Source organism: Grammomys surdaster, unplaced genomic scaffold (assembly GCF_004785775.1).
Source record: "Grammomys surdaster isolate TR1022 unplaced genomic scaffold, NIH_TR_1.0 125704, whole genome shotgun sequence".
NCBI lineage: Eukaryota > Metazoa > Chordata > Mammalia > Rodentia > Muridae > Grammomys > Grammomys surdaster.
The window spans coordinates 1,047,267-1,064,078 of NW_021620539.1; the positions used below are offsets into that span (position 1 = coordinate 1,047,267).

Sequence of the window (16,812 nt, forward strand, 5' to 3'; positions counted from 1 at the left end):
ACCACATCAGTCAGAACCAACCAAGATAGTCTCAAACCCTTCACCTCAGCTTCCAGAATACTGTATGTGGTGAACTGAAGTGTTTTTAGCCATACACAACACAATCTTCTGTTAATACAGAAATATAATGATTTAATTACCAGAATCAAAGATTTTTACTATTTTTAATATTTTCCTACCATCATTCCTCAGTATGGACGTATCAGTGTAATGTTGGATACATTGTCAAAATGCTTGATTTTATTTTTTAAAAAATGCTGAATTGCATTGTATACAAAAATTATGAAGGAATGTATTGCTTGGATTAGGACAGAATTTCCAATAACTTCTGAAATGAACCTATAAGATACCTCTGCTATTCTTAACAAAGTATTTACAGAGCAGCATTCTTGGGACTGATGATTATGAAATCGAATATCAGTCAACTTGAAAAACCACTGGAGAGGCTTTGTATCCAGCAGCATTAAATATTCGGCCAAGATTTAAGTTTTCATATAAAAGTAAGCATGCCATCTGATTAGTAGGCAAGTTTGTTCTTATCTTTAGTAAGTGGTGAGATTATTTGTATACTCAACAAAGATTTTTAAATTATTAAATTAGCAGTTGATGCTTAGTTTGTATGCCTGTTGTATATACTTAGGTATACCTCGAATCAAGTAAAAAAAAAATTATCAAAAAAAAATAATTCTCAAAAAAAAAAAACCCTCTCAAGAAGGCCCAATCCAGATTAGAATAGTACAGTTATAGCAATCGTAACTTCTGGTGTACAGCACTGAGTGGTGATTTTATCTTCCTGTACCAAGGACTGATTCCAGGGCCTCAAGCTAGCTAGCCAAGGGCTCTATCACTAAATTCTATCCTCAGCTTTGAGAGGTAATGTTTAATAGACTACTCTTTTAAATAAAATTGAAATCCTTCTTTGAGTAAGCCAGGGTCTTTTGGTCAAGTATCTTAGGACCACTGACCAAGAGTCTAACTCCAGCTTCTATGTCTATTAACTCTCTAGTCATAAAAATAAATAACTCATTCATATGTGGTTGCTACTGCTCTCCCCAAGACCCTGTGTTCAGCATGTGGACTGGAAAGACCCTGCTGGTCCCCCTTACAGAGAAGATATTTAAATGACTTGGCCAGAGGCCTTACCACAGGCCATGATTCTACCTCCTCCCTCTGGCCACTGCTGCTGGTCTTCATTCTGTGAAAGCTTCTATGAGACCAATCTCAGAGCCTGGAGCCAGAAGAGGAAGGGTGGAGGGGAAGCCAGCTTCTGGTGCCATATACCTAAGACTCTAACTCAGGGGAAGATGAAATGACGTGGCTTTAAAACAGGCTGTTTGGCAGCCTAGGCAAACATCGGTGCGGAGAATTTAAGGGAAATGAAAAGGGAGCTGACGGTCATTCTCAGACTTTGCTTGTATGTTGGAATCACCTGGAAAGTTTGGGGGAAGGGGTGGGGAACACCTCGTTGCCCAGTTTCACCCAGACTGACTAAACTGGAATCTTAGAAAGTGGAAGAAGATGTTGGAATTTTGGAGGTTTCCCTGGGCTGTGACATTTGATGATGTGTGCAGAGCTTCTTGGACTTCACGGCACATCTGATCACTTGTGGATGTGTTTGTTACAACTTCAGTTCTGCTTCTGTAGACAGAGTGAGAGCCACTGCCTCCTAGAGTCAGGGAGGGGGGAAAACAGTGGGTGCTGTGTGGTCAGCAAAGAAGGGAGAATTTTGGTGGGCTTCACAGAGTGCCGGAGATCTGATGCAGAAGAACATTCTAGACTAGGTGGTATGGTCAGAGTTCAGAGGGGTGGGGGCTTGCAAGGAGGGGTTCACAGGACAATGGTTACTCAGGCATAAATAAAGTGATCTGGTCTACCTGATTTAGCACTTGGCAGTGAAGTGCCTATTGTTTGGGGTACAGATGTGTTCTTTCCTCCTCAAGGTCCTGGTGTTCAGGGGTGGGTGTTTCAGTTCTGTTTGTGATACATGGTGCTAAGCACTGGGCAGAGCTTCAGAACATGGCTGTGCTTTGTTTCTGCTGACCCCCTGCCTGGTGTATGCTGGGGTGTGCTAAGCCTATCACCTCCTGGAGGGGCTCCGACTATTTAAATAAGATCTCAAGGGGCTTACCCACCACAATTAAGTAACAGCATGCTCTTTTCTTTCTCTTCCTCTCCTCCTCCCACACACTTCTCCCTGCTGCACTCTTCCCTCCCGAGCTCGTCATCATCAGCTCTATGTTGTATCTTGGGTATATTCACCACAGCCTCTTACTCAATGCCCGCCTCCTCCATTAAATGCAGCTCCATTTCATGGGTGAAGAAGAATTTTGCTGGTGGTGTTCAATATATATATAGTTCAATATATATATAGTTGATGTCAACACCAACAGAAGAATCCAAGACAATCCATTTTGCAACTGTTCCACTGAAGAAGAGGAAATTAAGACAGGATTTGGTCATTAGGGAGGAACACTTGAAATAGCAAGTGCATAAAAATAAATTTCCCTCTCTGTGGGGTGGAGATTTGCTTTTAAATGTTCTGTGTTAGAAGCCCAGTGCATAATCAAAGACCGAGCGTTGCTACTTAAAATTACTCCAGGAAAGTCTCATACACCTCATCAGTGATTAGTACTAAAATGATTTAAAATATAATGATGTCTCAAATGAGGAGAAAAAGGTAAGGGCCACCAAATACAGCAGGTCATACTCAAAGGACCTTAGGAGAAAGACAATGGAAAAGGAAGGGGACGTTTCTCATGGGAAGTCAACTGATGGCCTGTGGGTGCTGAGGTTGGAAGTCCCTTGACTCTCTAGTTACTCACACATCTTCCATTCCTGCCTCTGTTTGGGCATCTCCAGCTCACTCCCTCACAAAGCTGACTGCTCCTCATGAACAGCTCCAAATGCTGGCAAGACTTTCCCTCTGTAGAACAGGTAGCAGTACCCTTAGATGGGTCCAGGGCTGTTCAACCTACCCCACTGGGGAATCTCATTCTCAGGACAGCATTTCAAACTCTGAAGATCCTCCTTTCCTCTCTGCCAGCCCTCATTAGCCATACATGAAGCTGGGACATCCAGGCTCTTCTTGAAGCCAACTAACCCTAGTTCCTAGGGTTTTTCAGCATAGGAAAGGTCTCCACTTTGTTTGGGTGTTTGCTTTTTATTCTGCACTGGTTTTCGGTCAAAGCAAGATGACCCTTTAACATTTCTGACTCCTCTGCAATGCCAGGTCATCTATACCACTCTTTAATTGTGTCACCCAGAAAAGCAGCCTGAACAGTATAGGATGGTCCAGGGTACTCCACTCCCTCGGTTTAGACCCTGTATTTCTGGTATGCAGCCTGCTATGGATCAATATCCTTGTCAGCCACATCTCGTTCTGTATATTGTGTTCTCCTTAACTGCTATCACCTTTCAGAGTTGTTTATACCCTCAGAGATGACAAGGTGATGACAAAAATTGAATGCCCAGTTTGTGACAGTTAAAGGTACACAAGGACAGTTTCAACTTGAATGCATAATGAATTACAAGCTTTGGAAACAGACAGACCAGAGCATCATCATATACTTAGGAAGGGGTCTAAAGTATCCTTCAGACAAGCAAGTGTGAGCCTAGAGTGCACAGTCCTAGAAGAATCCCTGAAACATTGGGGCCCTGTCACTCTGTTGTCACTTAGATCATGGTGTCAGTTTCCAAGCTTGTCTTTCTGTCTCCCTCTACTCCACTGAGCTACATGTCAACCCAGCCTCTGCATCACGTCACCACAGGTTGCCTACGTATGGCTGCATGACCAGAACCACACACAGTTGTCATACAACGGCAACAGTGTTAGAGGCGAGATGGAAAGCTTGGGATGCTGTCTGCAGTGGATCCACACCTGGCCCAGTCTCTTACCATCCCTTTCCTGTCTTTGGTGGGCCCAGAAGCCAGCTGTCCGTGGCCTCCCTCCACAGAGACTCCAGAGACAAAGACCTCTCACAGGCCTTCCACCCCCATGCAGCCGTGTCCATGGCTACCATCGGGGAACTTGGGAACAGGCCTTGGCTCTCAGACAGAGGATGCCCTGCGTGCCCGCGCACAGAACTGGAGCTCATTCCTCGGTGCCATGAAAGGACAGACTGTTCTGGGACTGAACATGAGCGGATGGAGAGGCGTCCATGCACAGCGCCCTCACTGGAACACCGTCCAAGCGTCATTGTACGAGGCCTCCCTAGTGCTGAAGAACGGGGTAAATGAAGACCCTGTCTGGGTAAACAGGCAGACACTGACCAGTTACAGAGGAGAGGAGAATGGGGCTGTGTCTGCCGGACGGCTTTTCCGACATCGTCTGTGACTCAATGAACCAGTTGCTTCATATAATCAGCTGGGGCAGTCGATACTTCAATTATCCGATTATTCCAACTGATCTCATGGCTCCAGCCAGTGATGTGATGAGGGAAATGAGCAAGCAATGCTCAAAGGGAACGGGTTCACTCAGGGAAAATGAGAAGATAGGTTCCTTTGTTTCCCCTTGTGCGACTTCTTATCGTTCGAGGGTCCAGAGATCCCAGAGAGGTGAAAGATTATATAACCATTTCCACCATTTTGTGAGCCGCTAAGCCAGCTAGCTTCGTGAGAAGGACCAAGGCTATTGCCTGATCCACTGTGAGCACATTTTTCAGCACTGTGTTGCAGTGGCTGAAAAATGGGGTGCATTGAGGTACCACGTGTCTTCTTCTGAGAGATGGACCAGTATTTCCAGCCATCAGTCTTCTTGGCTGTCTTTAGGGTTGTTTCATCATTGTTTAGTACAGATATTTATTTTCTATGATCACATAGTAAACTCTAGTCAGAATCAGGGATTCTAAAAGCGTAATTGTCTGATAATGCTAAGTCACCGCCCTCTCTTGGATCCCTGGCTTCTCTATCTGTAAAAAGATAAAGATGGAGACAATCTCGGAGTACCATGCTTGTACAAAATATCTATGCTCTGGAAGAAGGGTTTTGGCTTCTGAATGTCTTTATCTTTCACACACTTAGAAGTTGTACCTCAGTGTGTGTGCTGTGTGCACGTCATGTGTAACAGATCTGTGGCCTGTGTCTCAATGTGTCTGTTGAGTGTGTGTCTTTGAAAGCATTAAAAGTAATCTCAGCTGTCAAACTCTCTCCCAGCTGGGGCCCTGAAAGCTGCCATCCTTATCAATGGCTCCTTCACATCCACCCCGCTGAGCATTCCTCGGGAGGTGGCATGGGGGTGGGAGGAGTGGAGTTGTTTATAATTTTTCAGATTAAAATGTCATTGGGTGCAACTCTGAAACTGCTGACATGTTTCAAACGGCCACTTCTAATAGTCTGCTCCTAACCAAACAAGCTAGACCACGGGGTCCTGGAGCCGCCCCAGGGTCCCTGTGCTGAATAATGGGACACTGTGTCTGTCCTCGGTCACATTTCTGCAGGACTCCATGCTTGACATGAGATAGCCGACGTAATCTTCACTGTTGTGTTTGTAGGAAAAAGGCAGTCAAAATGAGCCCTCTACTGTTTCCTTCTGTAGTAAATCCCTCCGTCCATGAACGGTGTGCTCTGAACTTCAGAAAGACGAGAGAGAAGACGAAAAGTGGAAAGAGTTAAGCAAGTGATACCAACTGCTTAAAGGTTTTACATTTTAAAAAAACACTTTACTTTTTAAAATATTCTAATTTTTAGACAAAAGAGTAAATGAGTAGAACTCTGACTCCATGCTGAGCTGAGGTAGAAGTTTGGGAGGGTGGGCAACTCCCAGGAACTCAAATATTAATTCTATACTAATGACAATTATCTGAGGTTTCTGAATCCACCTACAATGTTCAAGGATATTCACCTCGAACAAGCATTTGGAAAAACTTGATATTTATAGACCATGATATAACAGGAGACAATTTTCACAGGATTGTAGAAACCAGAGTCCTAGTAAGGGCTAATTGTCTAATGACACCTCATAGGGTAGCTGACTCTGGGAAATTTTTTGGAGTCAGGGGGCCAACAGCTTTGTTCAGTCACATGTAGAGACAGGATCCTGTCTCCTCAGTGTAGCCTATGCCCTTGTAGGAGTGCCACATGACTGAGCCAAACAGCAGCTTCCCTAACTCTGCCTTTAAGTTCTGGTTTGATCTAGGGAGTCACAGAGACTATAGGTTCACCTAGTTCTATTTGAAATTCTCAAATAGTCTAAAACAGCACTTTGAATTCAGAATTCTCTTTTCCAGGTAAAATTTCCCAGTGCCCTTAACCCTTCTCTACACAAGACAGTCTTTGCATTGGTGATTCTCAACCTGTGGGTTGTGACCTCTTTGGAGTTGAACAGCCCTTTCACAGGGGTACCTATCAGATGTCCTGCATATCATATAATTATAATATCATAACAATATACATAATATATATAATCACAACAATAGTGAAATTAGAGTTATGAATAGGAATGAAAATAGTTTTATGGTTGGGGTCACCACAATGTAAGGTACTATATTAAAGGGTCAGAGCATTAGGAAGGTTGAGAACCACATCTCTAAACAATCTGATCTCCCATTGATTTTCCATTAATATAAAAGCTTCTTAAAGCAGTGGAAGGGACTGTGCAGGCATTTCACACACGCACACGCACACGCACATGTTTCAGACCCTGTGTTTCTATTAATGTGGAATGACTGTGTTAGCTGTTTTAGCTGTTTCAGCTCAGGTGCTCACACTGAGTAGCAGATAATTGTCCTAGCCTTGGTCTCTGAGTTCCTGGCAATGCTAGAAAAGAAGTCAAATCCCTTTTATTACGTTTATGAGAACCTTTATTTAATCCTGTCTCTTCTGTATCGTAGAAAGCAGGCAGACGTTGCTTCCTTTAACCTAATAGGTGGACACAGATGTTTCCATTCTCCACTTGAGGACACGGGATGAGTGGCACTTGCCTAAGGTTTTACAGAATCAGCCAGGGCCAACTTGGACAAGAGCCAGGCTCAGTAGATTGCAGGGCTCAGGGTGATTCTGTGTAAAACTACCATGCCCTGATCAAAGGCACTGTTTGATCAACATATTGGAAATTCATGACCCAAAACAACATACCCTGGTGTTCTGGTTCAAATGATATTTTCCTTTCTTCTCAAAAGGAGGCTCTGAATTTCCACAAATATTAATGTCCTGTTGATCGGGGAGAGGGTGCACTAGGTAAAATGTTTGCTGTTCTTGCATGAGGACCTGAGTTCAGATCTCCAGCAACCCACATACAAGCTGGGTACAGTGCCTTGAATCTGTAATGCAGTTCTGGGGAAATAGAGAAGGTGGAGCCCCTGTGGTCTTTATGGACAGCCAGTCTAGCCAAATTGCCTAGCTCGGGTTTAGTGAGAAACTCTATTTCAAAAAATAAGTTAGAGGGACTGGAGAGACGTTTCAGCAGTTCAGAGCACTTGTTGCTCTTACAGAGGGCCAGGTTCAATTCCCAGCATCCACATGATGGCCCATAACTATCTGTTCCAGTTCCAGGGGATCCAATACTTTCTTCTGGCCTCCATAGGCACCATGCAGGCATGTGATGCACATACTCATACAGATGAAATACAGAACACTCATACACATAAAGCAGAAATAAAAAATACTTTTTTAAAAGGTAAAGCAATCCAGGAAGACACCCAGTGTTGACCTCTGACCTCCACGTGCTTATGCATAGTCGATGCACCTACACATGTGTGTACAAACTGCATGCAACTACTCACCCCACACAAAATATTAATATTATATTCTAGAGCAATAGCTCCAAGTGTTTATCCCACACTTTGGGATTTGTCTCTTCTGTTTTGTAATTCCAGACGAAGACAGAATTAGCAACTCCCATGAACACGCTACCCACAATTTAAAGAGATAATTTCACGGTATTTTGAGTCATCCTCATTCAGAAATACTAGAACCTGTGTGTCATATTTAGCTGGACTACATTCTTTTTTAGAAACATAATATCACTTTTTTCTGGACTTTTGTCTTACAAAGAGTGATAACTTTACAAAGTACCTATCCTGTGGGGCGCACTGGGTGGCAGCCCCAGTCTTTGGGATGCTTGCATCTGTTTCTGAGCTCTCTCCCTGTGTTCAGGACAGTGAACATCTGGCTCAGCAGATGAGGAAATGGCTATAAAGGAGTGACATGGGTTGAGTAAGGATTCAGTCAGGAAGATGCACAAGCTGACGGGACCTTGCTCTGCCTGCCATCCCCTATTCTTGCCCTCCCACACCATGCCTCTTTAGTGTTGACCATGGAGCTTCACTTGTGAGAAGTGAGTCATTATTTAGTGAGAATTTTGATACTTGGATAAAACTGAAACCGTCCTCCCATGCTGTTTATGGAACTCAGCACCAACAGGGATGGAAGGAAGCCATGCTGTGGAAGGGTTAAAGGACCGCTTGGTGCTTGCCCCCATTAGCCCTGACAGAGTCACTGCTCAACGCTGGCACATGGGCACAGCAGCAGAGAGGGTGTACCCGGATATGTGCTAGACAATGCCTCGGTCCTTTTAAACATGAGGAAGGATGGAGCCAGGCCCCAGAGGAGTGACTGAAGCCCCAGTCTAACAAAACCCATTGCCCTTCCGGCACCTTGCTGGTCCCCCTTACTAGTGTCCCTGACACCTTGTCTCCTGGCTTCCCTTCACCTCCTGTTTGGCTTGCTGTCTTGGCCCCCTCTCCAGCCCCCACCCTGCCCTTGTGGCCTGGCCCCTTGACAAAGTTCTGCCTAACCAGAAAATGTGTGACTGCTGGTTCCTTTGGCTGGGCTCCCTAGATCCTGGCAAGCTCTATCCTGGCTTCAGACTCTCAACAGGAACCTAGGCATTGCTTCTGGAAACATCCAAACAGTAGCTCTCAGCCCACTGACGATACTCCTAACAAAGGCTAGATTTTCCTATGATTAAGAGCGCTGTCCTCGGGACTGCGCTGTCCCTTTGAAGTCACATCTCTTGGGACCCGCCAGCCACCCATCTCTAGATAGGGTGACCATATAACTTGCCACCATATTGGGGAACACTCAGAATGGAAAGGAGGGCACTGCAGACAAACAAGGACTGGCCACTAGGGGAGTGGTCCAGGTTCTACTTACAAGTTTTCAAGTCAGCCAGGTTGATTGCCTGTTCTAAACAACAGCAGTATTCCACATTCACTCCAAGCCAATCCTAGACCATGTCCAATGCTTCTTACTACAGGCAGGCATCATTTATGTAACTCTTACAGGAATCTCTTATTATAATAATGTTCCCTGTACTCTACAGAGGAAACAGGGGCTCTGAGAAATTAAGTAACTTTCTTGATAATGATTTTGAATGTTCCTAACATTAAAAATGCGTATATTTAGATATGCCTGTTACTCAGATCACTACTGATTACATACACATGTGGAAACGTCACAGTGGGCCTCAAAAATATGCACAAAAACTATGTTCAGTAAAACAAAAATAATCGTGTTACATCTTGATTTCTCTGTATGCTTGTGCGTGCATGCGTTCCTGTGTGTGTGTGTGTGTGTGTGTGTGTGTGTGTGTGTGTGTACAGGCTATAGTGACACAGCCAGAGCACATATTGAAGGAATCAGTTTTCTCCTTCCATCATGCTGGTTCCTGCTTGGTCCTTCTCTTCCACCACGTGGGTCCCAGAGATCAAACTTGGGTCATCAGGCTTAGTAGCCAGCGCCTTTACCTGCTGAGACAGCCATCCTTAAAATGTATTTTTAAATGAATTCAATAGATATTTATCAAGGACCTATTACTTCCCCAAAACTGAGATAACTTGAACAAGAGAAATCATGTGCTATAAATAAAAAATTCACTTAAATAAAAAAGTCACTTTTGTTTGTTTGAGACACGGTTTCTCTGTGGAGCCCTGGCTGTCCGGGAACTCCCTCAGTCAAACAGGCTGGCCTCGAACTCACAGGGATCTGCCTGCCTCTGCCTCCTAGGTGCTGCTGGGATTAAGGGCATGTGCCACCACTGCCAAGCTTTAAGAAAACGTAATTTGAAGAAACATCTAATGAGCAATGGGTCTTTATTTTCCAGTCCTCCTTTTTTGGCCCTAACCGATGTGTTAATGGAATCAATAAAAATCAACTCTTCGGTAAGAGACAACAAACACCACCCCAAATGAAAGACTTATGCTTTAGAAGAATGTTGGTATGTTGATTGCTTGAGATTTGAAATGCATTTTCCCATGGTTTAAAACCAAAAACAAAAAGAAATCTAAAGTAGTGGTTAGGCTCCAAGCCTGGCTCACAATAGTTCATGTAGACTATAATTTCACTGAGGTTTGCCCCTCTGTGCAATATTAAACTGGAACAGGAAGCAGGAACTATGAATGTCTGTCACAGTTCTTCCAGTGAGTGACTGTGTGACTTGAGACCAGCTAGTTAACCTCTGAGACTTTTCTAAACCCGAGATCATGTCTAGCTTCCAAAATTTGCAAGAATCATAGATGACAATGTATGTAAAAGTTCTTTTAAGCCGGGCGGTGGTGGCGCACGCCTTTAATCCCAGCACTTGGGAGGCAGAGGAAGGCGGATTTCTGAGTTTGAGGCCAGCCTGTTCTACAGAGTGAGTTCCAGGACAGCCAGGGCTACACAGAGAAACTCTGCCTCGAAAAACCAAAAAAAAAAAAAAAGTTCTTTTAGAAGTTTTGGGGTAAGAGGATCAGAAGTGTAATGTCACCCTCAGCTATAAAGCCAGCCTGGGATAGCACAGGAACTGGCCACCACTTGCGACATTGCCCAAAAGAAAGTGTCTTAGTTAAGGTTTTACTGCTGCAAACAGACACCATGACCAAGGCATTTTGCCTTGTATGGACAACATTTAATTGGGTCAGGCAGTCAGAGCGGAGAGTTCTCCATCTTCATCTGAAGGCTACTAGACTGACTTCCAGGCAGCTGGGGTAAGAGTCTTAAGCCCACACCCACAGTGACACACCTACTCCAACAAGGCTACACCTCCTAATAGTGCCACTCCCTGGGCCAAGCGAATACAAACCATCACAGAAAGTAAGGTTTTCTAAGAACCCTAATCTGAATCTCTAAGGTAGAGAAATACACTCCCCTGGGCCAATGGGGTTGGAGGAGTGGATGGATGGCCAGAATAAGGCAGGGTTGAGAAACTCCAAGGAAACATGGTCTTCCTGGGTAAGAGAGGTGAGTTTGGGGAGAGAGGGACTCAGGGGAAAGAGGCTTATGGAGGAACACTCACGGACTCCGCAGCACTCCACAGCATTGGCACTGCAGTGGGGCTCCAGATTCTGAAGGAAGGGCATTGGTCTGTGGCCCAAGGGTGAGACAATTCTGGTGCATGATCTCTATGGTTACAGAAATGGGACTCCTGAGTGCGTTGGAACTGGGAAGAACAGCAAGCATTCCTACCAGTGTCCTATTCCCAGGTCCAGAGCACAGGGCTCACGGGCTGGCTGAGAGAGCTAGATCCTAGGTTAAGTGCACTTACAAACAGTGGCTTCAAGATAAAACAGCAACAGAAGACTCAAGGGTTGTCAATCCTCCCCCTTCCAGACAGGTGCTCACTTTTTTTTTCCATTCTAACTATGCGAATAATTTCTTCTGTTGCCCCATCATTAGATAGGCTGTGAAAATTATGTAGTTCAAGTGTGACAGATGGGGAGAGGTCCCCACACACCTGACCTAAACACACACGCGTCTGTGAGGCACTTGAGTATGGCAGTGCAAACAGTCAGCAGGAAAGGCTCCACTTTCCTTAGCCGCCATGCACCCTAATCCAACAATGACTGTGGTAAACTATTCCCTGTCTCCAAAATGCTTCATTAGTCTCAACTTCAAACAGTTGCCTGTTAACTGTTGTTGCTTTTAAAAGAAGTTTTGTTGGGTTTTACAATATAACATTTACATACGCTATAACTCACCCTTTTAAGTGGACATGGTACTAGTCTTCAGCTGTACAAGCCCTGACTGTAGGCCATTTCAGAATGTTTTCCTGACCCTCACAGTGACTCCATTTGACTTCCTGTATACTCTTTCCAGCCCTAGGTGGCTACCAATGTGCTCTCTATCTCTGTACAATTCCCTACTCTGGACATGTCACATGGATGACACTATAAGTATGCGATATTTTAGATGTGACTTCTTGCATATAACATAATATTTTCAAAATCCATTCATGCCTAAGCATTGCGTCTCAAGTCCCTTTTATAGCAAGTTGTATTCTACTGTGTGGACATACATACCAGAGGTAATTTGTCAGCATCTGATGAACATTGGAGTTTTTCTATTTTTACTATTAACATTTATGATGCTTTTGTGTGAGCAGCTGGTTTTCTTTTGTTTGAGTTTTTATGGGGTCCTAGGGAGCTAGGGATCAGATCCACGGCTTTATCCTTGCTAGGCATGCACTCTATCCCTGGCCCTGAATGTATGTTTTTATCTCTCTTGCATGGACATACTTAGGAATGGAATTGCTGCTCCTATGTTAAAACTAGGTTAGCATTTTTAAGTCCCATGAATTTTAATAACATATGCCTAGATAACATTAACATGATGGTGTATTTTTTTTTTACTAGTTCTTGCACGATAAGTAGACTCTTAGGGTTTATTCTGTAATAAGTTTTGCATTCTTTTTGGCTATGATTCGAAGACCTAAGTTACAGCCCGCCCTGATACATGTGGAGTCATTTTAACTATGTGCTCATTCTTCCTGGCATTGACAGTCGGACTTTGCTGCAGGTATGCTTTGTGAATCCCTGTTTCTACATAGTAGTCACTCAAGTAATGATGATGGAATTAGCCAAACTAGCGTAATGATTATAAACGGAGGGGAGAAGCAGAACATGGAATGGAGTGGTGTGGTACTGCTTACAGTTTCTTTACTTAAGCCAAAAATTTAAAATAATGAAATAATACATACAAACTTAAAGATCTTTATTTTACACGTGCAAATTTTACTTCACATATGAATTATTTTGCTGTGTTTACATAACTTTAAACTAGAATGTTAGTGAAGGGCTGGTGAGATGGCTCAGCAGGTAAAGGTACTTGTCACAAAAGCCCACCGACCTGAAGTCGATCTGGGGGACCTTCATAAAGGGAGATGGAGTGATCCAACTCCACAGTGTTGCCCTCTGACCTCCACATGTGCATTGTGAAAACAACACCCACACATGAGTGTCAGACACATACATACAATAATAACATATTAATTAGAGTAAAATTACATTATTTGTTAACCAGTAACTGTATTGATATGCTTACAACTGAGCATAATTCCATCCCACAGAGTGAGTAGCACTATAAATGTCCTGCTCTAGCTAGGCATGGTTCCACACACTTTAATCCCAGCAATTGGGAAGTGGAAGCAGGGAATCGGGAGTTCAAAGCCGTCCTTAATCATGTAACAAGTTCAAGGGCTATGTGAGACCTATTTCAAACAAACAGAAAGTAAACCAATGGCCTCTTCAGTGTGACAGATGTCCTAGGCCACCACGGTATACAAACATGTACAAACCAAACACGTTATTTTGGAACTGGTTTTTTTTGCACGGAGTAAGCCTGAACTGGAAGGCAAGAACCAGACTGGAATTTCTGGCAAGGAAAGTCGAGAAGAACCTGGGTTATCAAGGCTGAGGAAGCATTGGAAGCTCTAAGGGCTTGAATAGGAGGGTGACCCAGGCTGGAGTCTGGAGAAGAGAGAAGTTTGGGATTCCTGAATGACAAGGCACCCCGATGGAGGAGAGCCCAAAGTTCATACACACTTAGCATGAATGGAGACAACAGAAGACCACGATCCAAAAATGTGGTTGTAAAACTGGCCAAGAAGGACAGGCGTCGGCTTCTCATGCTCTCCCTCAGGGTGGCAATTAGAAAGATGGAGAAGGAAAGATCTTATAAATCGAGCAGAGTAAAGATGTCGTTTTTTTTCCTTAAACTCACTTACTTGTTTAATACAAGCAGGGTTTTTTTTTCTTTTTGTAAATAAACACAATCTTATTCTATGATTCATGTGAGGGGAAAACCCCACCAGCAATGAAGTAACTAGAACAATCTTAGACACGAAGAATAAAGTATGAAGGGCCGCTCTTCTCACTATTAAGACCTAGTATGTAGCCACGTCTAAACACAGCGCCGTATCAGCTAAAGGTGTGCATGTGGATCAGTGGAGCACAGTGAAAATCCTAGAAATGGCTCTCACGCCAGTTCCATCAAGCAATTTTTACAGGCGTATGTAAATAGTGCAATGGAAGAAGGAGACGCTTTCCAAGAAATGGTCCTTAAGAAATTTGGATTCGTGGATTAAAATGAAGCTTAAACTAGGCATGGCGAGACAAACCTATAATTTAGAAATTGGGTGGGGGGCTGGGGTGGATTCGAGGATCAGGAGTTCAAGGCCAATCTTAGATGCGGAGAAAGTTTGAGCCTAGACCTCTAGCTACCTGAGACTCTGTCTGAAAACAAAGCAAAAAAAAAGAAAAAGAAAAAGAAAGAATCTTCATGTACAGCTTATGCTTTATAAAAAGTTAGACTAAAAGTGATTACAGATCTTTAAAAGATTTTGTTGTTATTTTTAGTAAATAATGAAAGTGAGTCTCTGTGTGGGAATTCGTACCTGCATGCGAGCACTGGAAGAGGTCAGAAGAGTGTGTTGGAGTCCCTGGAGCTGTACTTACAGGAGGCTGTGAGGGCCATTGTAGGTGCTGGGAACCAACTCGGGTTCTCCACAAGAACAGTGGGAGTGCATGGCCTTGACTACTGAGCTGTCCCTCCAGCCCTGAAAAGTGACCGCAGACTTAAAGCGCAAAACCTTAAGTCTTTTTTTTTAATTAAAGAAACTCTTTGGAATCCATGGTTAGCCAAAGAAACTCTTAAGCATTGGGCACCCAAAGCATCATCTACAATCTGATATACCCAGATTCGCTGAAGATAAAAAAAAAATAATTGTCCAACAAAAAGACTCTGCTAAGAGATGAAAAGGCCATCTGCAGGAAAGGAGAAGATGTATGCAAACCACAAACCTGACATAGAACATGGAAAGAAATTTTCAACCTCAGAAGAAAAAGAGAAAGGGCAATCCCACTGGAGAATACACAAACGACGTGAGCAGACATTTCAGTGACGAGGTTTCCAGATGAGAAGCCCGGGGAAAGGCGTTTGTACCATCCACCACGACAAAATAAAAATTAAATCCACAACGAGACACATGTCTTACAGTATTTTTAGTTTGGTTGAGCCATACATTTGCAGCACATGCGTGGTGTGTCTGGTATGTAGGGATTAGTAATTTTCCAGTAAAAGAGCTGAACTGACTTTTAAAAACAAGAGAGGGAGGGCCTCAGCTGTTAGGAGCTACTCTGACTCTGGTTTGGCCATGGCTCAAGGTAGCTGATTTTCTTCTCATTTTTTTTCATATAAATTATGAGCTCTAGTAGCATCCTGCAGCTAGAGAGCCATGGGGATCTCCCAGTGTATCTCTCCCCAAAACCCCTCATTTCAGAAGGGTTTCGTGTCTGGTAAGAGTGCATTTAGTGTAGGATGGACAGAGCCCAGGCCATTTCTCAGCTATATGGTGGGACAAGGAAGCTATTTTGTTGACAGTTTTTATGAGAATAATAATTCTTGGAGTATAGGGTGCTGTGAGGATTTCACCAAACACCATGGATATGCCATAACCATCCAGATGTTCATTGCTCGTCCTGGACACCACTCCCTACAAAAGCCAAAGGTGCAGTCTTCAGGGACAGGTTAAATGGGTCTAATTTTGTTGACCATTTGGCCAATAATATCTAGGATATTCTCAAACCTATTATTTTCTCTTGCAGTTTTCACAAGACCGCCAGTATGTGCCTGGGTACATATTTTGATTATTTTTCAGAATTACAAGATCACTCTTCTTCCCCACCTCTTCCCTGTTCATTTAGCTGGTGAAAGGAGCTTCCCTAATGTCTACAGGGGCCTTCCTTCTATGTGTGAATTGCATGAGAACATCCGATTTTTTTCTTTTCTTGCAAGTCCCTAACAGGGTTTATAAATGCTTGCTGAAAGACAAAAGTTTTGATTTTTGTAAAAGATTACAAAACTGAGTATCAGACAACATAGATGTTATTTTAGCTGTTTGGGATCAGAGGCAGACAAAGAGTAAGAAGACTCCAAACTGCATTTGGAGAGACTGGACTGAAATAATTACCCAACAAGCAACTGCTATATGCTAGGTACCACGAGCAGAGCAGCGGTGCTGTTGGTAATTATTAGAGGAAACGGACATAATTAGCAAATGCAAGCGAGCTTATGTTTGAATGGGACAAGAGCGAAGGCGAGAGAAGCATCGTGTAATTGTGGAACATGGGAAAGCTGCACCGAGGACAAGGCATTCACAGTCTCTTAAGCGGCTGCCCGTTGATGGTGGTGGTGGCGGAGGCAATGGTGATGATGGTGATAATAACAGTGATGATGGTAGTGTTGGTGACAATGGTGATGATGGTGACAATGATGATGGTAGTGTTGGGGACAATGGTGATGATGGTGACAATGATGATGATGGTGGTGGTGTAGTGACAATGATGATGATGATATTGACTATGATGATGTGACAATGATGGTGATGATGGTGACAATGATGATGGTGGTGACGATGACAGTGATGATGATGATGAAGATAATGAAGATGATGAAGATGGGGTGACAATCATGATGGCATCAAACCTGTACCCCAGTGCTGTGACTTGTCAGGCACTGGTCAGAGTATTTTGTCTGTTACCTCATTTACTCTGCTCAGCAATGGTATGAGATAGTTACGTTTCTCTTCATTTGGCAGATGAGGCCACCAAGGCACTAAGA

The 16,812-nt window shown here is 43.6% G+C and overlaps 1 protein-coding gene across 1 annotated transcript in view; it reads left to right on the plus strand.

Moving 5' to 3' along the window:
• The first annotated feature begins 4,008 nt into the window (after nt 1-4,008).
• The window catches only part of Arhgap31 (Rho GTPase activating protein 31), a 71,527-nt gene continuing 58,723 nt past the window's right edge, over nt 4,009-16,812 (plus strand). Inside the window, exon 1 of the mRNA XM_028788157.1 lies at nt 4,009-4,228. Coding sequence (XP_028643990.1) covers nt 4,009-4,228 — 220 coding nt within the window. The remainder of the gene's footprint in view (nt 4,229-16,812) is intronic.